At 42.4% G+C, this 24,566-nt stretch overlaps 2 protein-coding genes across 27 annotated transcripts in view; both read left to right on the top strand.

Annotated features, from left to right (window-relative positions):
* The window catches only part of EIF4G3 (eukaryotic translation initiation factor 4 gamma 3), a 353,942-nt gene extending 352,350 nt beyond the window's left edge, over positions 1-1,592 (top strand). For all 22 annotated transcript variants that reach the window (XM_053577412.1, XM_053577414.1, XM_053577409.1 and 19 more), the window contains one exon: positions 526-1,592. In XM_053577412.1, coding sequence (XP_053433387.1) covers positions 526-707 — 182 coding nt within the window. In that variant the 3' untranslated portion in view covers positions 708-1,592. The remainder of the gene's footprint in view (positions 1-525) is intronic.
* A 15,249-nt stretch (positions 1,593-16,841) lies between these two features.
* HP1BP3 (heterochromatin protein 1 binding protein 3) overlaps positions 16,842-24,566 on the top strand; it is a 49,006-nt gene continuing 41,281 nt past the window's right edge. For 2 of the 5 annotated variants that reach the window (XM_053577419.1, XM_053577415.1), the window contains exon 1: positions 17,206-17,546. The gene's annotated coding sequence lies outside the window, so the exon portion shown is untranslated. Of the gene's footprint in view, positions 16,975-17,205; positions 17,547-24,566 lie in introns of those variants that run through there. The other 3 variants (XM_053577416.1, XM_053577417.1, XM_053577420.1) reach the window with 3 other exon arrangements.

Genomic DNA, 24,566 nt, shown 5'->3' with positions numbered 1-24,566 from the left:
GTGATAGCTTTGCCCATGTCTTCCATGTGAATGATTACTCTTTTCATTTTTAAAACACAACATTAGAAGAGGGGGAAAAAGCATATCCTGCCTTTCTTCCCAAAATTTGTAAAAATAATACTCTTAACTTTCAGACAATAGAGAAATATATAAAGAAAGTAAAAGTTTATTCTTATTTAATTTTTGAAGTGTTTGAGAACTACATAATGTGAAATAGCTTCGGCAATGTAAGAAAACAGTGCAAACTGAACAAAATAATAGGAATAAAAAATAACTTAAGTGTAAGCTTAAATCTTTTTTTCCTCTCCTTTAACTAGTTGTGTTATCATCAAGAGCAAGTATGACAAATTGTCATTATTGCTTTTTTCTGGGAGGATTAATGGCATTCATTCATTCATTACTTTGAAGTACATGTTTTTGGGGTTTCCCACTTGGGTTCCCCCCTTCAGCTTGCCAAAGGCTCTGAAAAAAATACATATTTTTCCTTACAGTGCCCCCAAATGGTCTATTTTCACCCCCTTGCAGATTTGCTACGGATGTTTTTTGATTGCCTATATGATGAGGAGGTGATCTCTGAGGATGCTTTCTACAAGTGGGAGAGCAGCAAGGACCCTGCAGAGCAGAATGGGAAGGGCGTGGCCCTGAAATCTGTCACAGCGTTCTTCACATGGCTGCGGGAAGCAGAAGAGGAGTCTGAGGATAACTAAAACTTCAAATACACAAAACGAAACAAAAGAAACAATATAAGTATTTTTTTAAAAAAGTTTCACGTCTTCGCCAATCACAGTGCAGCAAGGCCAATTCTCGCAGAAACCCCCACGTGTGCACGAGTGGGAGAGGGGAAAGAGAAAAAAAGGTGATCATGGAGGAAAAAGGTACTGGAAAAAAGTAAACTTCAAACCTGAGGGCGGGAGCACTAAAACCAAAATACATATATTATTTATAGAAAATATTTTCTGTTTTAATCTTTTCTTTTTAAACAAGGACTCATACTTTAAAAAAAAAAAAACATGTTTAGCAAAAAAAAAAAAAAGTTGAGAACTTTTAATTTATTTTAAGGACTGCAAATGCCAGTGTAATTTTTTAATTTGCAGTTTCTGTAAACAACTTGTATAATAGAAAACCAGAGAAATAAATTTCCCTCCCCTTCAGATGCACCTCACATTTGTTTTAAGGCATAGTAGTTCAGATTTGAGAAGGTTTGGGGTGAACAAGATAGGGTGAACAAGGTAAGAAAGATTTTTTTTTTTTTTTGGCATCAAATCTTTCTGCCTGCCTCTCAGCTTGCTTTAGAAAATTAAAAAAAAAAAAAAATCACAATAGTAATCAAAACATACATAACCTTGGAACAGAAGGAAATGCTGTGGACCAGAGAACTCCAAGAATTGTTTTTAAAAAAAAAAAAAAAAAAAAGTGCTACCCTGGGAAAAGTACTCTTAATACTTTTGAAATCTTTAGAGCAACTTTAAGGCTTGTAAATACATAGAACAAATATTTAAAAAAAAAAACAACAAAGAAATTGACTCAATACTATTTCTTTTCACTTTCAAAATATAAAGAACAAAATAAAGACAAACATTGCAAGTTTAAAAGAAAGTAAGCGACTTCTCCTTTCGGCAGTTGCTGCATGTGGGCCCGTTCCTGGGAGGTATTTTCTGGCTGTCATCTAATCCAAGTCACTCCCAAGGAGGGAGAGAGAGAAAGAGTGTGTGTGTGTGTGTGTGTGTGTGTGTGTGTGTGTGTGTGTGTGTGTGTGTGTAACAGTATGCATGTGTATCTGTGTCTCTACTGTCAGAAAAGGCAAACTACTTTTTAAGGAGAGGGCACTGTGCTTGTGTGGGAATGTCCCTCTGGAAGTAGAGGAGAAACTTCTTTCCAACACAAACTAAAAATGCATCCAGGTGAGAGCAAATCTCGGGCATTTTCTAAAATATGTGTTCTACTGTATGTATCAGGCAGGACTCGGTGCACTAATTTACTTTGAGACTACTTCTTCTACTGGTTTTTAAATCTTCCATCAATTGTCTACAAAATGCTTAGGCAATCCAAAGATATATTCTAAAGAATGAACAAAACCAAAGTTAGATTATGTTTTTTTTTTTTTTTTTTTTTTAAGTAAGGTGAGACTGGGTGCGGTGGCTCAGGCACTCTGGGAGCCAGAGGCAGATGGATCACCTGAGCTCAAGAGTTAAAGACCAGCCTGAGCAAGAGTGAGACCCCCAGCTCTACTAAAAATAGAGAAACTGAGGCAAGAGGATCTCTTGAGCCCAAGAGTTTGAGGTTGCTATGAGCTGTGATGCCATGGCACTCTACCTACAGTAATAGTAAAAGAGACTCTTTTGTCTCAAAAAAGAAAAAGTAAGGTGGGCTTTTTAACCAAATCAAAACCACATGTGAAAATTATGTTGTTTCCCAACTCCAGCTTCATTCAAGACATTCTGGTGAGTATAAAGCCAACTGGGGGCCTCTGTTTGGACCTTTGTTTCTCCTACAGATATTAGAGTGCTGTGCTTTTTTGTTTTTTACTTTTCTCTTTCATGAACTTGGAGTCTCTACAGATGGTCTTCCTTTTTAGTTGGTTTGTGGGCTATCACCCTGCAGGACGTATTTATTAAGAAAGCCAGGCTGCTCCCCAGTAAACTATCTTTGTGTTTTATATCTGTATATCCAAAGACTTTGGCTTCCATCTCTGAAGAAATATTCACTTTAAGACACTTGGCAAGACTTGTCAAGTACAAGAATTTGCTTGTGCTTCAAGCACAGCAATAAAGTTTTCCACAGCATAAAGTTTTTCTTGAGTGTAGTTGAACACAATACAGGATCCCACTACAAAACCTACAAAGCCTGTTCCTCAGTGGTGGAAAGCTGTCCTTGAAGAACCAAGTCTGAAAGTCTTTTGACAGGCATGTGACAGCATCTGCATAAAAGATGGGTCTTAAAAAAGCTGTTCTGAGATCCAGCTATAGGCTTTGCCAGGGGACCCTCAGTTGGAAGCAACAACCTGGTTCTGTAATAAATTGAGTTTTAACAGTCCTCAGAATCAAAGTGCACAGGATTCTGATCCAGCAGCATTCACAGGGCTTAAGAGTTTGGGAGTTAGGGGAAAGAAGGGTGATGACTGCCTCTTGGGAATCAGTTGACTTTTTTGCAGGGGTCTAACCAGGAAGGAGTTTTATGTAGTAGAGATGACCTGTTCATCAATACTTTAGATAGGCACAAGTATAGGAACAGAGGAGACATATTTAAATGTATGTACGTAAAGGTTTAAAAAATTCTTAAGATACAAACAATAACAAATACTTTTTGAAAATCTCACCCATACCATGAAGTATGATGAAGAGGCTACAAAGTGACCTTTGGGTATCTTGTTGCTATATCCTACAAGAATGTTTGATAGGATTAAAAGGGTTGCTTAATGGCAACATACGAGCAAAGTGAGATATAATTGATCCCCACTTACCAACTGAACTGCAAAACATTATGACTATTACCCTCTTCACAGTCTTCTTGCTAGAAATTAGGATTTGTTGATTTTTGTTTTAAATTAACAGGCAACATTGGCAGCATCAGTATGCCCACACTCCTTCAAGCTGTAGCAAAAGTGCTTTCAACATTTCAAATTTGGGAGCAGGTCTAGTGCCTCTTTCCGTTCATTATTTAAGATGTTTATACCTGTATTGTACCCAGTTAACTTAGGACTGTTCAGTAATTTATTTTTTTTATTATTTTTTTTTAAATGAGCATTTTGTCTTGTCTAGAATTGTGATGTCAGCTGTCAAAGTGAAGTGATTTTAGATTCTTCCAGGGGTAGGATGGGGGAACCTGTGGCCTTCTAGGTCCTTAAGTACCGTCTTTTGACTGAATCCAAATTTTATAGAACGAATCATTGTATTAAAAAGGGTGCAACAGAGACAGACAAATCTTTTCTTTCTTTCTTTTTTTTTTTTTTTTGTGAGGCAGAGTCTCACTTCGTTGCCCTCAGTAGAGTCCTACATCGTCATAGCTCACAGCAACTTCAAACTCTTGGGCTTAAACGATTCTCTTGCCTCAGCCTCTCAAGTAGCTGGGACTATAGGCACCCACCACAATGCCTGGCTTTTTTTTTTTTTTTTTTTTTAAAGAAATGAGGTCTCGGGCGGCGCCTGTGGCTCAGTGAGTAGGGCGCCGGTCCCATATGCCGGAGGTGGCGGGTTCAAACCCAGCCCCGGCCAAAAAAAAAAAAAAAAGAAATGAGGTCTCACTCTGGCTCAAGCTAGTCTCGAACTCCTGAGCTCAGGCAGTCCACCACCTTGGCCTCCCAGAGTGCTAGGATTACAGAAGTGAGCCACCATACCCAACCCAGATGAATCTTTTCTTGTCTCCTTTGGTGCTTAAAAAAGAAACAATCTTAATGAACTCAGCCCTACTATGAAACTAATTTATAGCTTTCATATGAAAACTATAACCCAATTATAACCTAAGAATATGGGGAGAGGGGAGGGGCATGGGGAAGATGGACGGAGGGAGGGTAATTGGTAATACGGTGCATCTTACAAGGGTACATGTGAAACTTAACTAAATGTAGACTATAAATGTCTTAACACAATAACTAAGAAAATGCCAGGAAGGCTATGTAAACCAGTGTGATGAAAATATGTCAAATGGTCTATGAAACCAGTGTATGGTGCCCCATGATTGCATTAATGTACACAGCTATGATTTAATAATAAATAAATTTTTAAAAAAAGAAACAATCTTGAAATTAGAAGGCCACGGGTTCCCGATCCTCACAAGTGAATGCATCATGGACTTCTTTTACTCAACTAACAATTATTGAGCATTTACTATACACTAAACAAGAGAGGATAACAGTGACCAAAGTAGTTTCTGCTCTTAAGTAGCTTGTATTCTTCATTGAAACAAAATGCTAGAGAATAACACACTGCCCCTAATTACTCTGGCAGATAGTTGATTTGATTTTTGTCTTTATGTTTCAAAATGCATTCTACACTATTTGCAACAATTAAACGCAAAGACAGCTTTAGAAACAACCTTTAAATAAGTTACTGTTATGGCATTTTTTTTTTTTGGCCGGGGCTGGGCTTGAACCCGCCACCTCCGGCATATGGGACCGGCGCCCTACCCGTTGAGCCACAGGCGCCGCCCTGTTCTGGCATTTTTAACATTTTTATTCTATTTATTATTTTATTGTCACTCTGTCGCCCTGCATAGAGTACCATGGCATCACAGCTCTCAGCAACCTCAAACTTTTGGGCACAATCAATACTCTTGCCTCAACCTCCCTAGCTGGGACTACAGGTGCCCACTACAATGCCTGGCTAATTTTTTTCTATTTTTAGTAGAGACGGGGTCTTGCTCTTGCTCAGGCTGATCTCGAACTCCTGAGCTCAAGCAATCCACCCACCACTGATACAGGTGAGAGCCACTGTACCTGGCCTGGAAAAAAAGATTTTAAGCTACTGTATATAATACTGTATTTTCATTACTGAAGTTTTATTCTTAAAAAAAAAAAAAAAAGTGTGGGCGGTGCCTGTGGCTCAGTGAGTAGGGTTCAGCCCCATATACCGAAGGTGGTGGGTTCAAACCTGGCCCCGACCAAACTGCAACAAAAAATAGCCAGGCATTGTGGTGGATGCCTGTAGTCCCAGCTACATGGGAGGCTGAGGCAAGAGAATGGCCTAAGCCCAAGAGCTGGAGGTTGCTATGAGCTATGATGCCATAGTACTCTACCAAGGGCAACAAAATGAGACTGTCTCATTAAAAAAAAAAAAAAAAAACAAGTGGAGCCAGTTCACTTTTGGCATGTCCAGATTCTTCATTTTGTATTTAAGTTTGCATTTAATTTTTCTTATTGGCATATAATTCTACACTATAAAATTTACCTTTTTAAATAAGTGTGCAGGGCGGCGCCTGTGGCTCAGTGAGTAGGGCGCCAGCCCCATATACCGAGGGTGGCGGGTTCAAACCCGGCCCCGGCCAAACTGCAACCAAAAAAAAATAGCTGAGTGTTGTGGCGGGCGCCTGTAGTCCCAGCTACTCGGGAGGCTGAGGCAAGAGAATTGCTTAAGCCCAGGAGTTGGAGGTTGCTGTGAGCTGTGTGAGGCCACGGCACTCTACCGAGGGCCATAAAGTGAGACTCTGTTTCTACAAAAAAAAATAAATAAATAAGTGTGCAATTCAGTAGTTTTTAGTATAGTTGCAGTTATGTAACCATCACCATAATCTAATTTATGTCATTTTCATCACCCTAGAATGAAATCCCATACCTATTACCGGTCAGTCCTCCTTCCCCACTCCCTTCAGCCCTTCAGAATCACAAATCTACTTTTTGTTTCTATGAATTTGCGTTTTCTGGACATTTCCTATGAATGAAACATATTGCTTTTTGCTTTGACCTCCATCATTTGGCAAATGATGAAATCTCACAGGTGTTGGCAACATCAGGGACGTGAGAGCAGAGATTAAGCCTTGGTTTTTCTCTGGATTTTTCTTGATCTAATTTTTTATTTTTTAAATATAATTTTTTTATAAATATAACTTGGCAATATTTTTACAACCATTAGCTACTTCCGAACAGGTTCCTGAGGATTTCCTTTTGTCATTCTGTGAACTTGATCCATATGACTTAGGTGCCTGACATCTTAGGACTAGCAGCCGGGGTCTGATCATTTTACCTCTCGTTTCTTGCTACTTGAGTGGTTGTCCTAAGGATTGAAATTCCTGTGTGAATTAAAGGTACTACAATGTACCCTAGAAAAGCAAAGTTAAGATGTGGCTTGACTGGGAGTCTAAAGTTTTATTTGTCCTCTTCAATGAAGCAAATTTGAACACAGTGGTCTCAGTTTATTGGTTTTATATATAAGACCTCCTTTTCTATTCAGTAAATTTAAGTTACAGGTCTCCATATTCTCCAGTTTAAGGAGAAACATACCACATGCCCACTGGCATTGAATGCCACCTGTGTCCCTCAGAGGGAAAAATTACAGTCTGTTAGTTTAGGGAACCAAAAAAAGTCACTATATATCAACAAGTCATGAAATTATTTACATATCAAAGAAGTATGCTCCATCTGGGTTGCTGAACATGTGGAGGTTCCTGGAGGGTACACTAGACTTAAAGAAAAGTTGCAGATTTTAGAGATCTATATATCCCTCACCCAGTTCCCCCTCTAGTTAACAACTTGTTACAACTATAGGACAGTCATCAAAACAAAGAAACTAGTATGGTATGCAGCTATTAATGAAAATCCGGACTATTTGGATTTTCACCAATGTGTTTTTCTGGTCCTGGATGCAATCCAGTATGCTATTATACATTGCATTTATTCAGCATGTCTCCTTAGTGTCCTCTAGCCTTTGACAGTTTTTTGGTCTTTGTTTTTCACAACCTTGACAAACAAAGTAATGACGAGGTATTTTGTAAAATATCTCTCAATTTGGGTTTGTATGGTGTTTTTCTAATGATTAAACTGGGGTTATGGATTTTGGATAAATACCATATAAATGAAGTGACCTTCTCATATATCAGCAGACACATGATACCCACATGACACTGGTGATGTAAGCCTTAACTACTTGCTTCAAATGGTGTTTGCCAGTTTTCTCTCTCCTAAAGTTACTTTTCTTTTTCCAGCCATTACCCTAAGTCCAGCCCACACTCCGGGAGAGAGGTGGGAATAGGAGAGAATTATGCTCTGCTTGCTTCCTGGAGTGGGAAATACCCACTTAAATTATTTGGAATTCTCATGCAAGAAAGATTTATCTCTTCTTTCCATTTGTTTGTTTTTAGTCATATATATGTGTGGATATGTTAATCACTATGTACTCATGTATATTTATTTTATATAACACCACATTATTTAATTGTTCAGATGGTCCCAGCTTTGGCCTTTGGGAGCTCTTTCAAGTTAGCGTATGTGTCCTTTAACACGCTCCCATTCTTTTGTTTTTAGAGCACTTATTTTCTGGTGTTACAAAATACATATCTGGTATTTTCCCTGCTCCAGTCCTAGAATTAGCTGATTCTATAAGGATCTCTGATTTCTATTAGGAGAATGGTATTTAGACACCGAGACCTGGGTTTATTAGGTTAGCTTGTTGCTTCTGGGTTATCTCAGTTTCTTGGTCTGCCAACATTTTAAACTCCCATTTTTTACTGGACTTTTAAGAAAACATTGTTGTGAGATTATATGTATAAAATCTATATAGACATACAGAGGGTGCTAAAAAATGTATACACATTTTAAGCGATGTTATCTATGTATTTATTACTTTTCAAAGTTGAATACACCAGTCAAGTGTACCTAGACGTGCTGTGTATATCCGTTTTACCTGCAGTTCATACATTCATTAGAAACAGTCATTTTTACTTCCGACAACATCTCTTAAAATGTGTATACGTTTTTTGGCATCCTCTGTATATAGGATACTCCAGTACCCAAAAGACTCAAGCCTATAGTCTACTGATGGGTTTAGTCATTATAAATAACAGGAAAGAAAGATTGGGAACTGTTCCCTCTATTTTTCCTTGTTATGATGATGATCTATTTTAACTTTCTCTTGGCTATTAATATTCAGAGCCTACTAATGTACCATACAGAGCAGTGTTAAAATATTACCTAGGACCAGCAAGCTTATAACCCTAGCACTTGGGAGCCCAAGATAGGAGGCTTAGTTGTGGTCAGGAGTTTGAGATCAACCTGAGCAATAGCAAGACCCTGGCTGTACTAAAGATAGAAACATTTAGCTGGGCATGGTGGTGTACACTTGTAATTCTAGCTACTCAGGAGGCTGAGGCAAGAGAATTGCTTGAGCCCAAGAGTTTGAGGTTGCTAGGGGCTGAGGCCATGACACTCGAGCCAGGGCAACAGAGCCTGACTGTGTCTCAAAAAAAAAATGTTACCTGGGACCAGGTGTAATAGCTCATGCTTACATCTTAGCATTTTGGGAGGCCCGAACAAGAGGGTTGCTTGAGCTCAGGAGTTCAAGACCACTCAGAGCAAGAGCAAGATCATATCTCTTTAAAAAATAGAGAAAATACAATTATCTGGGCATGGTGCTAAGTGCTTGTACTCCCTAGCTACTGAGGAGGCTAAGGGAAGAAGAACACTTGAGCCCAGGAGTTGGAGGTTGCAGTGAGCTATCATGACACCACTGCACTCTAGCCAGACCCTGTCTGAAGAAAAAGCTACCCGGGTGGATAACTTAGTAAAATAATGAAATTCTGGCTCTTCACCTGTGGTTCAAGCAGCTAAAGCGCCAGCCACATACACCTGAGCTGGCGGGTTCGAATCCAGCCCGGGCCTGCCAAACAACAAGGACGGCTGCAACTAAAAACTAGCCAGGCGCTGTGGCAGGCGCCTGTAGTTCCAGCTACTTTGGGGAGGCAGAGGCAGGAAAATCGCTTGAGCCCAGGAGTTGGACGTTGCTGTGACCTGTGATACCATTGCACTCTACCCAGGGTGACAGCTTGAGTCTCTGTCTCATTTAAAGAAATCCTGGAATAACTAGAAACTAATCGATAAAGTAGGGTGGGTGCCTGTGGCTCAAAGGAGTAGGGCGCCGACCCCATATACTGGAGGGTGGTGGGTTTAAACCCAGCCCCGGCCAAAAAAAAAGACAAATTACTGCATGTCAAAATTTGAGATGCAGTTAAAGTAGTACTTGTTTGTTTGTTTTTTTAATTTTGAGACAAGAGTCTTACTCTGTTGCCCTGGGTAAAGTGCTGCAACGTCATAACTTACAGCAACCTCAAACTCTTGGGCTTGTGCAGTCCTCTTACATCAGCCTTGACTATAGGCGCCCACCACAATGCTCAGCTAATTTTTCTATTTCTAGTAGAGATGGATCTCATTCTTGTTCAGGCTGGTCTTGAACTCCTGAGATCAAGCAATCTATCCACCTCAGCCTCCTAGAGTGCTAGGATTTGAGGAGTGAGCCACCAAGCCTAGCTAAAGTAGTACTTTTAGGTAAATATAAAGTCATTAAGTTACTTTATTTAAAAAATATAAAAGATTTAAAATAAATGAATTAGGCCATCAAGTGATCCAACTGGGGGGCGGGAGGGGTGGGAATGTTAACTGGGTAGATACCAAGAGTTCACCCAGGAAGAAGTTGTGTGCTGTAGTGGAATAAGATTTGAATCAAAAGATCTGTGCAGTGACCACCCAGGTGTATGGTCCTCTCTGTCTTCTGATGAAAGGGCTACGCTTGCCAACTATGAACCAGAATCACTTTAAATACTGCTTACCAAGCTTAATAAAGAAATAAGGTTTGGGTAATAATAGGACATTAAACTTTTCAAAGAACAATATTATGAATTTCTGAAATTTTCAAAATAAACCACTTGTACTACAAGTATTTATTTTCTGATCCCTCTGATATTTACTTGGTAAATATATGTCCTCTGACTTCAAGTCCTAGGAACTATCTTTGCTATAAAGTTCAAATAGCTGTCTTACCTTAGCTTTCTCCTAGAACCCAAAATAAATGGTGCTCAGCATTTACTCACGTTAGAGTCACCTGGAGCGCTTTTAAAAATACAAATATATATCCTGAAGTGTCAGGACACCAGAAGATAGAAAAGAAAAAAAATTACCCTACCCCAGACTAATTATTTCAGAATTTCTGAGATGAGACCTGAGCAACAATCTGTTTTTAAGTTCCCTATGTGATCTAACATAACCCAAGGTTGAGACCACTTTGGAATGATAAAACTAATGTGATTTGGCTAACAGTTTAGACAGCAGATTGTATTTTCAGATGATTCAGAAATATATTTTAACTTCAAGGTGTTGGACAAATACGTAATTACAAATGGCACTGATTTTGAAAATAGTGTTATGAGAGCATATATAATGGGGACCCAGTATAAACTGGAGTGTTAGGGAATGCTGCCCTTACATGGAGAATTTCAAACAAATCTAGAGAATTACATAGGCAGGTTCAAGGAGAGGAGATCAAATGTATAAATTCCGTGAGAGGGGATGCATGGTGTATTTGAAGAGCGAGGAGAAGGTGGCAGAGTATCATGACAGTTCATTCTCATGTGCAAAAGTTGAATTTGAACATGGTCAGGGACAAATTAAAACAGACAAACTTTTTCTGGACAAATAGAACAGAACTTTTTCAAAGTTTTTTTATATTTCTCATTTAATAGAATTCGCTAGGGACCAGATTTAATTAGTATTTTTTTAAATAAGTTTTCACTCAGCAAAAGGCTTTTAATCATTTCCAATTCACAAATTTAGCCACACTGTATTAGAAGAACTGCAGGCTCTTTGGACTGGCTTGTTAAATTTAACATCAGGGTTATTCAAAGTGTAGGCCTTGGACCAGCAGCACCTGTGAGCAGCATAAGAATGCAAATTCACATAAGACCCCAAGCTAAACAGAAGAGATGGAAGGAGCTCAATAAACCACTTCCAGCAAGCTCTTCAGATGATTCATAGGCATAAGAACATCTGCCTGGGAATATTTAGTATCATTGCCACAGTTTATAATGCTCTTCAAAAAGCTCACTAAAAATAAGTACTGTCCTGCTTTTAGAACCTTAAAGCTTTTATTTTTCATCTACACATAGAACACCCAATAAGCCCTTTCTATAGCACATTATTAATGAGATAATATATTTAAAACATTTTGTAAACTGTTATTTGCTAAGACATGCAGAGTGGCATAGGATTTCATTTTCATACCAAGCTTGTGACATTTAAGTTGCTACTTCTTTCAGTAGGAAAATGAGTGCCACAGAAGTTATGTACCTAGCAAGAGTCAGAGCCAAGATTTGCCCTTGGTTTTCTGGGAGGCAGTGTTTTCCAAAAAATACTCTTTCACCACCAGAAGTTTTTAATTCTACACTTTGGGGAAGGTGGTATAATGGATAGATAAATCATTTGGAGCTCTGGAATTGGAAAACTTGGGGCATTAGTATAGCCCTGCCTAAGTTGTTTAAACTTGTTTACTCATCTATAAAATAAAGATAAGACCATCCACTTCATAGAACTGTCTTGAGGAATTAAAGAAGATGAGGAAGGAGAGTAAAAGGGCAGTCTGTGATGATGTCACAGCTCTGCCCACGGCCATCCATTCCCAAGGAGTCCGTGCTAGGAAACGGGGGTTTGTGAACTAGAAAAATGAGTGCTAAGAAGTCCTCACAATGTGATTGCATCATCTCTTTCAACAGAAATACGCACTTTTTTAGAAGCCAAGTCCTTGTTGAACCTTTAGCTAAGCAAGCTTTGCATGCATCACAGCCTACTGTCAAGGCAACAGTTATTATTGCCTATTATTTTTTATTTTTTCTATTCTGCAAATTTAAAGCTATGAGATACTTAATCTGTTAGGCTAAAAGATTTTGTATAGTAAAGCAAAATAGTTGAATTTGGAATGTTAGGTATAGGATAAAGTTGAAGCAACTGCATATTCTAAGAATGTTGCAAACCACAGCTGTGACATTGCAGCCACCAGGCTAAGCATTAGAAGATCCATCTACCTATTTTACTTATATTCCACAGTATATTAACAAGGAGAGATTTGAATAGTTATTCACCCCTCACCTTATGTATGCTTTTTTGGTAAAAAATGGAAAACGAGGGCGGTGCCTGTGGCTCAGTGAGCAGGGCGCTGGCCCCATATACCGAGGGTGGCGGGTTCAAACCCGGCCCCGGCCAAACTGCAAAAAAAAAAAAAATAGCTGGGCGTTGTGGCGGGTGCCTGTTGTCCCAGCTACTTGGGAGGCTGAGGCAGGAGAATCGCCTAGGCCCAGGAGTTGGAGGTTGCTGTGAGCTGTGTGATGCCACAGCACTCTACCGAGGGCAATAAAGTGAAACTCTTGTCTCTACAAAAAAAATAAATAAAAAAAAAAGTGCAACTTAAAAAAAAGGAAAACAAGGGGCAGCGCCTGTGGCTCAGTGAGTAGGGCGCCAGCCCCATATGCCCAGGGTGGCGGGTTCAAACTCAGCCCTGGCCAAACTGCAACCAAAAAATAGCCGGGCGTTGTGGCTGGCGCCTGTAGTCCCAGCTGCTCAGGAGGCTGAGGCAAGAGAATCGCGTAAGCCCAAGAGTTAGAGGTTGCTGTGAGCCGTGTGACATCATGGCACTCTACCCGAGGGCAGTATAGTGAGACTCTGTCTCTACAAAAAAAAATTATTAAAAAAAAAAAAAGGCTGAACACAGTGGCTCACGCCTATAATCCTAGCCCTCTGTGAGGCCAAGGCAGGTGGATTGCTTGAGCTCAGGAGTTCAAGACCAACCTGTGCAAAGAGCGTAACCCTGTCTTTAAAAATAGCCAGGTATGTGCCGGGTGCCTGTAGTCCCAGCTACTTGGAAGGCTGAGGCAAAAGGATCACTTGAGCCCAAGAGTCTGAGGTTGCTGCCAGCTATGATGACAGGGCACGCTACCCAGGGCAACAAAGTGAGACTGTCTCAAAACGAAAAAAAAGCTTTGCAATGAGTAGCCATAATTTTTGAGAACCATACATTTCAAGATCCAGGATGATTAGCTCAACTTTTTTTTTTGGTAGAGACACAGTCTCACTTTGTTGCCCTGGTAGAGTGCTGTGGTGTCACACAGCTCACAGCAACCTCCAACTCCTGGGCTTAAGTGATTCTCTTGCCTCAGCCTCCCGAGTAGCTGGGACTACAGGCGCCCGCCACAATGCCCGGCTATTTTTTGGTTGACAGTAGGCTGTGATGCATGCAAAGCTTGCTTATGCTAAAGGTTCAACAAGGACTTGGCTTCTGAAAAAGTGCGTATTTCTGTTGAAAGAGATGATGCAATCACATTGTGAGGACTTCTTAGCACTCATTTTTCTAGTTCACAAACCCGTTTCCTAGCACGGACTCCTTGGGAATGGATGGCCGTGGGCAGAGCTGTGACATCATCACAGACTGCCCTTTTACTCTCCTTTCTTTCCCCAGAAGCTTCTCCCCCTACTTATACTCCCAGGGTTCTTACTCTTTTGATTTCTGTCAAACAGCAAATTAAAACTATAGATTCTCAATTACCACTTTAAAAGTAGTATGGAAGGGTTGGATATGGTGGCTCATGCCTGTAAGGCCCAGTTACTTGGTAGACTGAGGCAGGATTGCTTAAGCCCAGAGTTCAAGATCAGCCTGGCTGATATGGCAAGACTTTAAAAAAAAAAAAAAGTGCTATAATAGCAAAGATTAAACCAAAATAATGAATCTCTAAATGGTGGAACTTCAGAGACTTTGGTATCAGTGTGAAGTCTCTGAGTGAGAGGGTCTTCCTGGTGATTGGAAGCCCACTCTGATGGCAACCTTGTCCATGTACTCCTTAAGAGCTGACCTGCTGTGTGGAGCCTGTGGCTCAAGGAGCAGGGCGCTGGCCCTGTATGCCAAGGGTGCTGGTTCAAACCCAGCTCTGTCCAAAAAACTGCAAAAAAAAAAGCTGACCTGCTTTCCTGAATTTGTCAAGATGGTCTTCCTGTTTACCCTTAAGTAAAGGGTACAACAATCATCATGTAATTACAAAACACAGTTTAATGGTCCTTTTACTAGTTTAGTGCAAAGGAAGCCAAGTAAGATGAACTATAAAAGATGGAGTCTTTTATATTGAATGCAGCTAGGCATAAAATAAATATAAAAATCAAAACTGACTAACTACATTCGGCAGAGGTAAAATACTTCAATACAAATTTACAACAAAAATTTCAAATCTTGACTCAGTGCCTGTAGCTCAGCAAGTAGGGTGCCAGCCACATACACTGGAGCTGGCAGGTTCGAATCCAGCCCAGGCCTGCCAAGCAACAATGACAACTACAACCAAAAAATGGCCAGGCGTTGTGGTGGGCGCCTGTAGTGCCAGCTTCTTGGGAGGCTGAGACAAGAGAATCGCGTAAGCACAAGAGTTTCAGGTTGCTGTGAGCTGTGATGCCATGGCACTCTATCCAGGACAACTTGAGACTCTTGTCTCCAAAAAAAAAATTCAAATCTTGTTATAAGTAGAAAACCACTTTAGTCTTAAGCAAACAGTAGACTTAGTGGATGGTTGAGTGTGTGTAGCTCTTGAGGAAAACTTTTTTTTGAGGAAATTTTTTGTTGCAGGATTTTTCCTTTTTGGGTGTACATGTTGTAAACAACAATAAGATTTTTTTTTTTTAAAGCAAAAATCTGTGGAGGACAAATCTCACAGTTTACTCTTACCTGAGTCAGCTTCTTCCATAAGTTAGGGCTAACATTTTAGGGTAAATTAAGTGTGTTTTTAATGTATGAATACATAACATGGAACAGAGTCTTTTAAAAGGCTGGCGACAGAAACAAAAACGTTGATGAGAAGAAAGGAGCCAGCATGATGGCTCACGCCTGTAAGCAGTAGCATTCTGGGAGGCCAAGACAGGTGTAGTGCCTGAACTCAGGTTCCAGACTAGCCTGAGCCAGAGCGAGACCTTGTCTCTTAAAAAAAAAAAAAAAAAAGGTTTGTGGCTCAAGCCACATATACCTGAGCTGGTGGGTTCGAATCCAACCCCGGCTTGCCAAACAACAATGACGGCTGAAACAAAAAAAATAGCCTGGCATTGTGGCCGGCGCCTGTGGTCCCAGCTACTTGGGAGGCGGAGGCAGGAGAATCGCTTGAGCCCAGAAGTTTGCTGTGAGCTTTGATGCTAAGGCACTCTATCCAGAGCGACAGCTTGAGGCTCTGTCTCAAAAAAAAAAAAAAAAGCCAGACATTGTGGTGGGTGTCTGTAATCCCAGTACATGGGAGGCTGAGGCAAGAGGATCGCTTGAGCCCAGGTGTTTGAGGTTGCTGTGAGCTATGACGCCACAGCACTCTACCGAGGGCGACAAAGTGAGACTGTCTCAAAAAACAGAACAGAACAATAAACCAAAGGGAATGAGAATGAAGAAATTACCTAAACCCCTTCTGAACAGTCTGAATATGATAATCCAAGTACTAAGGAATTGATAATGCCGTAAATTTTTGGTGGAGGGGGTTAAATTTGAACTGATACAGTGGATGTCAATAGCTACTTAAGCTGTGAGTTAGTTAAAATGCTGAGAGAGGGCCATAGGACTGGGCTAGTGCACTTAAGTTTCATAAGTCTTCAGAAAGACTTGCACATGCATTTGAACATTGTCAACTACTGTGACCTTCGCGGCAATTTTAGCGTTATTTCCCCATCCACGTTACCCTCCACCACCACCCCTCTACCCCGCCCCCAACACGTGCTACTTTAAATACGTCGAATCTTTCCAAACTGGCTTTGAAGAGTTAAATTTTTCAACAGTTATGTACATCGCGGAAGTCCACATCAACTCCGATACCAATGTAATAAGACAATTCAAAGGGAATCACCTCTTTTCTAATCTCAGAGTTTCCTTTTTGGGAATCCCTCGTGTGTGGTTTAAACAGCCCGGGAAGGCCGGTTTATAGATTAGAAAAGCAAATTTTTCATTTCTTAGTCCTGAATCACTACTCTGCCTTGTACTGCCTAGACATTTAATGGGAATGAACCTGAGGCACTGAAATTCTGCGCTCTCAGGTTTTCCAATTACCCCGCCAGTCTTCAAAGAAAGGTAAATTGCTCTCGCGCTGCGCCCAAACTGAAAAGCGGGATATGGCAGCCACTGCAAAGGGAGACCCGCGGGCAAAGCCGAAACCTGGTGAAGAGCAGGGACTGAACTAGAGACGGAGGAAGGAAAGTAGCGTCTCTTCGAGGAAACCGATGCGGGACAACAGAGATGACCGGTCGCCACCCGGCCAGCGCCCCGGAAGGCGCGCCCAACGCCTTCCGCTGGTCCGCGAGCGCCCTCTCTCGGCCCGCGCGCTCCTTCCGCGCGCGGGGGGCGGGGCCTGCGCGGGGGCGCGCGCGGGGCCGTGGGCAGGGGGGCGGGGCGGCAGAGCTCGGTGGCTGGGCCTGGAGGACAGCGGCGGCGGAGGCGACAAGCAGTGACGGGAACAGCGCCGAGAAGCCGTACGGGACACGGGCGCCAGGAAGCGGAGAGAGCAGAGGTAACGCAGGACGGAACAGGAGGGCGGGGAGTGAGCGCGGGCTCGCTGGGCCTCGAGGGCGAGTGGCGGAGGCCGCTCGCCCTGGCCGCCAACGCCGCTCCCTGAGAGGGGGCGGGGCGCCTCGGCCCCAGGAGGTGGTGCCTTTTGTCTGCCATCCTTGGCCGCCCCGCCTCCCCTCTCCGCCTCCCCTCCTTCTCCCTCCGCTTCCCCTGCCACCTATCTCCGGGCCCCTCTCGTGGACGCCTCCTCCAGGGCCCTCCGGCGCGCGCGCTCCCGCCCTTGTGTTTTTTTTTTGCGGGGGGGAGGAGGGGGAGCTCTTCCCTGGTTTTGCGTCCCTGCGTCCCAGTGCGCCTGCGTTAGCGTCTTCCGCCCGCCCCGATTGGCTGAGGACTTGCGCATGCTCCAAGGCCCGCGGTGGCCCGTCGCCCGCCCGCGCCCTCCCTTCTCCCCACTCCCTCAGCGGTTCTCGGAGCCGGTTCGAAAGATGCCGGCGGCGGTGACTGGCTGCGGCCGTCCCGCCCCCCGGGTTCTCCGCCCCCGCCGCCGTCGCCGCCATTACGGAGCTCCCAGTGGTGAGTGTACTGAGCGGTGAAGCTCGCCTTCCGCGGTTTCTCGCGTCGCCTGGACCGGCGCCGCCACGTCCCCGCCGAGCGTGAGCCCCAGGCTGTCAAAACGCTGAGCTCTCGCCTCAGCCCCTCGGTGTCAGCGGTCCTGAGTCCTCCCTGCCTTCATCTCGGCCCCGCTCTCCCCACCCCCACCCCCACCCCCCAGCCGTGTGCGCGTTCGCCGCTGTGGCTTGTAGCGCTGCCTCGCCTCTTTGTCTCTTCGCTGCGCTTTGCCGTCTTCCTCTCTGCCTTCTCTGGGCGGGGGTGTCAGCTGTTGGCGCTGCTGCTGCGGCCTTAAGCTTTCGTTTCCCGTGCGGCAAGTGTAGAACTTGTTACTCGCTGCACTTTGGTGTGGTTTGAATTAGACCAGTGCTTCGATAAGTCGTCAGTTAAAATTGTCAGTCTGAGCGTTTATAAGAGATGGAGGCAGGAGTGGTGAAGTGAGAGCCCCAAATTAGAGTTTTGATACCAAATTGACATTATTTGTGACCGAAGGCAGTCACTGGGGGAACTATTCTGTCTTGCACAGAGGACTGAACTGGGTGAACTATACTATCCCTTCTTTCTTTTTTTGTTTATTGTGCTTCCCGATTTTTCATTGCATTGAAAAGTGAGAATCCAATTGGAAATACGTCTAGCAATTCACGAGGGACTTTGAGCAAGTTATCTTGTCTTAAAGCGAAGTTAGACGTGACTAGTGTCACTTTGAAAGATGCTTTAATTTTGTTTAATATGGCATAATCATGAAACTTACTAGCTTTTAAAATTTTTACTGCTCTTAAAAGGTTATAATGTAGTTTGTTTTAAAGTAGAAGTGACGTCTTAAAGTTTTTTCTGTTTTTATTTCTTTTGTTTTGGGAGTGGTTAAGCTTACTTGGAAGATTGAAGGCTGGAAGTTGGTGGAGGATGTACACTGAACTCTTCATAAGTAGATAAAAGTCTTAATTAACTCTTCAGCCAGTCAGATTGTGATTATTTTGAGAGGAGGAACCATGCAGCATTCCTAGCATTTAGGCCCAACATAGACAGTATGTTCCTGTAATGGGAAAACAATTTTTTTTTTTTTTTTTGTAGAGACAGAGTTTCACTTTATGGCCCTTGGTAGAGTGCCATGGCATCACACAGCTCACAGCAACCTCCAACTCCTGGGCTTAAGCGATTCTTTTGCCTCAGCTTCCCGAGCAGCTGGGACTACAGGCGCCCGCCACAATACCCGGCTATTTTTTGGTTGCAGTTCAGCCGGGGCCGGGTTTGAACCCGCCACCCTCGGTGTATGGGGCCGGCGCCTTACCGACTGAGCCACAGGCGCCGCCCGGGAAAACAAATTTTTAAAAGTTGTCAACAATCAGATTAGAGATATGCTTTTGGTGACTTGACCCATTAAATCTGAGGGTAGTAAACAAGTTTAGATCGGGCGGCGCCTGTGGCTCAAAGGAGTAGGGCGCCGGCCCCGTATACCGGAGGTGGTGGGTTCAAAGCCAGCCCTAGCCAAAAACTGCAACAACAAAAAAAAAGAGTTTAGATTGGGAACAATGTGAGGTGTTCAGTGCAGAACTACTAAGGGCGTTATGTGGTATGTAATATAGTGAATTACACTATAGCAGTAATTCTCAACCTTCCTAATGTGACCCTTTAATACAGTTCCTCATGTTGTGGGGACCCCCAACCATAAAATTATTTTCGTTGCTACTTCATAACTAATATTGCTACTATTATGAATCATACTGTAAATATCTGATATGCAGGATGTATTTAGGCAGTCCCTGTGAAAGGGTCGTTCCACCCTCAAAGAGGTCACAACCCACAGGTTGAGAACTACTGCACTATAGTGAATTTGTAATAGTGAATTATAAAATTATAGTACTTTCCCCAAAATGCATACTATCAAGGATATCAGTAAATTGAAAGATATTGTTTTACTTCTGCTTATTTTTCTATTGCTTTCTCTTAATGTAGAAGGAGTAAATAAAAACTGAGATATTTGGGGCTTTTTTCTTATAGAGCTCTTTCTTTATTGCCTGCATTAAGACAGTTCAAGCATTTTCCTTGACAAAAGCAAATCTTTGTATTGCTAATGTAACACTAAATTTTAAAAAACAAAAGCCAAACTAGTGACCCTCGGAGGACCACATGAACCACAGGTAAACTCAGATTGTTTGTTTTGGGCATATAGGAGAAGCCAGGTGAAAAACATAAATAATGTTTGATTTACTCTTCATTTAGCAAGTATTTATTGAGTCTGTTCTGTGCCTTTTATGTTTTTAGGCATCAAGTATGCAGTAGTTAACTAACTAGATAAGATCCCTTCCAGGGAACAAACATGACAGGCTAAAAGTTTAGTTAATAGGTATGTACATGGTGGTGTTAAGGCAGTACGAAATTAACCACACACATAGTTTTGTTACCTCTGTAACAAACTGAATTTATTAAATAACTCATTAACCCACCTATTATAAAGAAAGTACTATAGGTTGGAGCTTTTGAGTTCTGTGACCTTTACTAAGGAAGAGCTGAGACAAACACTTAATATTTATCCAAATAAGGCCCATAGCTCATACCTGTAATCGTAACACTCTGGGAAGCTAAAGTGGGATTGCTTGAGTTCAGGAGTTTAAGGTTGCAGTGAGCTGTGATGGTGCCACTGCACTACAGCCAGGGAGACCGGGTAAGGCCTTGTCTTGTGGGAAAGGGGGGAGAACCTGAATAAGAATGATGGGGCTGTTTATGCCTGTAATCCTAGCGCTCTGGAAGGCTGAGGTGAGTGGACTGCTTGTGTTTAGGCTGGCCTGAGCAAGAGTGAGACCCTGTCTCTAAAAAATAGACAGGTATGGTGGGTCCCTGTAGTCCCAAGCTACTTGGGAGGCTGAGGCAAGAGGATTGCTTGAGCCCAAGAGTTTGAGGTTGCTTTGAACTATGACTCCAGGGCACTCTACTCAGGGCAACAAAGTGAGACCCTGTCTCAAAAAAAAAAAAAACAGAACACTATGGGGAGGTCTAGGGGTTGGAATTCCAGCACTCTGGGAGGCTGAGGTTGGAGGATTGTTTGAGACCAGGACTGGGGGACTAGCCTGAGCAAGAGCAAGACCTCTCTTCTCTCTACTAACAATAGATAAATTAGCTGAGCTTGATGCCAAGCACCTTTAGTTGCAGCTACTTGGGGTGGCTGAGGGGAGGATCACTTTAGCCCAGGAGTTTGAGAGTACAGTGAGCTATCCTGGGTGACAGAGTGAGACTCTGTCTTTAAAAAAAAAAAGTTGGGAAGTCTTTCTGAGGTGGGTAATAGTGGAACAGAAACCTGATTGAAGGGTCTAGGAAAAGAGTGTTCCAGTTTAAGAGAATACTAAGTGCAAATATCCTAAGGCAGAGAAGAGCAGAGCACATTACAAGGGCTAAAAGAAGGTCTGTGGTTTGGACCCAAAAGAGTAGATTGATGGGTAGAACACTCTAGGTAAGATGATGGGGTGATGCTGAGCAGTTTTAAGCAAGAAAATGTCAGAATTTATTTTTTTGGTGGTTGCAGCCAGGAAGATTGGCAAATCACCTTATTTCTTAGTTATTCCAATCTGGGCATACTTCTTATCTGGCTTAATTTAAACTATCATTCTTGTCCTTAGGTTAATTATGTCTGATGTCTTCATGGACCGGAAGCCTGTTTGCCTCAATTTTAATTTTAGTCAGTTTTATCACTTTGACTTTGAGAGTAGCTTCCTGTGCCCCCTTTCCGTTTTTGAACTTGCTCATTTTAATTTTGAGTAATTAGTGAGTGTAGAGTTGACTGGAAAGGTTTGATGTTTTTCAGTATTTTGTTTACATGGAAGTTTTTTTTTTTTTTGGCCGGGGCTAGGTTTGAACCCGCCACCTCAGGCATATGGGACCGGCGCCCTACTCCTTGAGCCACAGGCGCCGCCCCTACATGGAAGTTTTTTTGTTTTTGTTTTTTTGAGACAGTTTCACTATGTCACCCTCCGTAGAGTGCAGTGGCATCACAGCTCACAGCAACCTCAGACTCTTGGGCTTAAACGGTTCTCTTGCCTCAGCCTCCCGAATAGCTGGGACTATGGGCACCCTCCACAACACCTGGCTAAGGGAAAATATTTTTTTGTTCGTATGTTTGTTTTTTGGAAATTTTTTTTTTATTTTTATATTTATTAATTTATTTATTTTTTTGAGACAAAGCCTCCCTGGGTAGAGTGTTGTGGCATCACAGCTAACAGCAACCCCAAACTCCTGGGCTCAAGCGATTCCCCTGCCTCCACCTCCCAAGTAGCTGGGACTACAGGTGCCCACCACAATGCCCGGCTATTTGTTTGTTGCAGCTGTCATTGTTTGGTGGGGCTGGGTATATGTGGCTGGCACCTTAGCCACTTGAGCCATAGGCACTGAGCCGGGAAAATATATTTTTTTATTATACCTATGAACAGGAACTCCCAAAAGTTTTGTTGACTATAGCATTTTCAACCTAGCTAGTGTTATTTATCATGGGTTAAGAATGGTAAATTTGGCGGCACCCATAGCTTAGTGGGTAGGCCACTGGCCACGTACACTGAGGCTGGTGTGTTCAAACCCGGCCCGGGCCAGCTAAAACAACAGTGACAACTGCAACAACAAAAAAAATAGTCGGACATTGTGGTGGTGCCTTTAGTCCCAGCTACTTGGAAGACTGAGGCAAGAGAATCACTTAAGCCCAAGAGTTTGAGGTTGTTGTGAGCTATGATGTGGCGGCACTCTACCCAGGGTGATAGCTTGAGACTCTGTCTTTAAAAAAAAAAAAAAAAGGAGGGTGGCGCCTGTGGCTCCGTGAGTAGGGCGCCGGCCCCATATACCGAGGGTGGTGGGTTCAAACCCAGCCCCAGCTGAACTGCAACCAAAAAATAGCCGGGCGTTGTGGCGGGCGCCTGTAGTCCCAGCTGCTCAGGAGGCTGAGGCAGGAGAATCGCTGAAGCCCAAGAGCTAGAGGTTGCTGTGAGTCCTGTGACATCATGGCACTCTACTGAAGGCAGTAAAGTGAGACTCTGTCTCTACAAAAAGAAAAGGGGGGGGGGGTTAAATTTGTTAGCAATATCACTTTACTAAGGTTAACCTAATCATGATCTTGTTTTATTTCTGTATAGTGTTTACATACAAAAATATCAGCAGATTTTGTTACGGGTTTTTTCAATCAAGGAAAATATATCACTGTGTAAGTGCCAATTGGATGAATGAGCAGGTTTGTGGACTTAAATTATCCCCAAGGTAGATTTTTAGTTTTTTTTTTTTTTTTTTATTTTGGCCAGGGCTAGGTTTGAACCCGCCACCTCCGGCATATGGGACCGGCGCCCTACTCCTTGAGCCACAGGCGCCGCCCTAGATTTTTAGTTTTTATAAACCTAAATAACGCCTTTAAGCCAACTTGATCCTCTTTTTTTTTTTTTTTTTTTTTTTTTGCAGTTTTTGACCAGGGCTGGGTTTGAATCTGCCACCTCCGGCATATGGGGACAGCACCCTACTCCTTTGAGCTACAGGCACTGCCCCTGACCCTCCTTTTTCACAGATGAGAAAACAAGTATTTTCATTACTATGCTTTATAGTTTTTTTTTTTTTCCAGACAAGAGTTTCGCTCTGTTGCCCTGGCTAGAATGCAGTGGTGTGATGGAAGCTCACTGTAACTCAGACTTTAGGCTTAAGCAATCCCACCTCAGCTTCCCCAATAGCTGGATTTATAGGCAAGTGCCACCACACCTTGCCTATAGAGTAAACGGTTCTTTACTCTTGCTCAGGCTCTTAAGGATCTTCTCCCCTTGGCCTCCCAGAATGCTAATATTACAGATGTGAGCCCCTGCCTCTTGCTGTATTTCATAATTTCTTGAAGTGAATTCACTAATTGGCATTTTATGTAGTTTTTGCAGTGGTGGTAATTTTAAATATTCGTGGATGTTCTTAGTTCACTATTAATAATGAGTTTTAGGGGTGGCACCTGTGGCTCAAAGGAGTAGAACGCTGGCCCCATATGCCGGAGGTGGTGGGTTCAAACCCAGCCCCAGCCAAAAACTGCAAAAAAAAAAAAAAAAGACACAATAATAAGTTTTAAAGTTTTAGTGTGTTGCTCTAAATTTTTTTCAGCTACCTTTCCTTGCAGCAGATTGACAGTTTACAAATCTGGTATTGCTCTTGATGTTCCCATAAAAAGATTTTCCCTGTAAAAGTGAAAGCATTATCTGTGTTTGAATTTTTTGGATTTATCCTAGTTGTTATAGCTTGACATTATTACTTGACAAATTGAAAGCTCTTAAATTCTTAGAATTAGAGGTTAAAGTAGAAGTTGAAGTCTCATTCCCCAACTCTTTGGTAATTGTTCATTAGCACAGAGATCTAAACACTTAAATGATCGTTTTTCTTTTTTTTTTTTTGAGACAGAGTCTCACTTTGTCGCCCTCAGTAGAGTGCTGTGGCATCACAGCTCAAAGCAACTTTCAACTCTGGCCTTAGACAATTCTCTTGCCTCAGCCTCCCAAGTAGTTGGGACTACAGGCGCCTGCCACAACACCCGACTATTTTTTGTTGCAGTTTGGCTGGGGCTGGGTTCGAACCTGCCACCCTCGGTACATGGGGCCGGTGCCCTACCCACTGAGCCACAAGTGCCACCCTAAATGATCATTTTTATTATAAAATTTCATTGAGTCCCAGGTGAGGTTTTTAGGGGGGGAAGAAAGGGGTGGTAGTGATCAGTTAAATTTGGGTAACTGTGTGCCTATGTTAAAAATATGACAAAGTCTTGGAAGCACACTTATTCTCCTAGGTGATGGTCTAAATTTACTTCTCTGGGTCTGGAGGCTCTTGAAATGTTATGTTCTTCAGCAGTATTTTTGCCCTTAACGTTTTCCCATAATAGAGAAAAAATTACTTCTTAGAGGTAAGATCATAGTTAATTTTCCTGACCCTTTTGAGAACGATAATGGCAGGAATCTTCTTTCTCTAGTAAACTGATCCTTTGGCTATACATTTGACTAA

Source organism: Nycticebus coucang, chromosome 22 (genome assembly GCF_027406575.1).
Source record: "Nycticebus coucang isolate mNycCou1 chromosome 22, mNycCou1.pri, whole genome shotgun sequence".
NCBI classification, from domain to species: domain Eukaryota; kingdom Metazoa; phylum Chordata; class Mammalia; order Primates; family Lorisidae; genus Nycticebus; species Nycticebus coucang.
The sequence above is the reverse complement of the archived record's forward strand: the minus strand, read 5'-3'. Positions and strand labels throughout refer to the sequence as shown.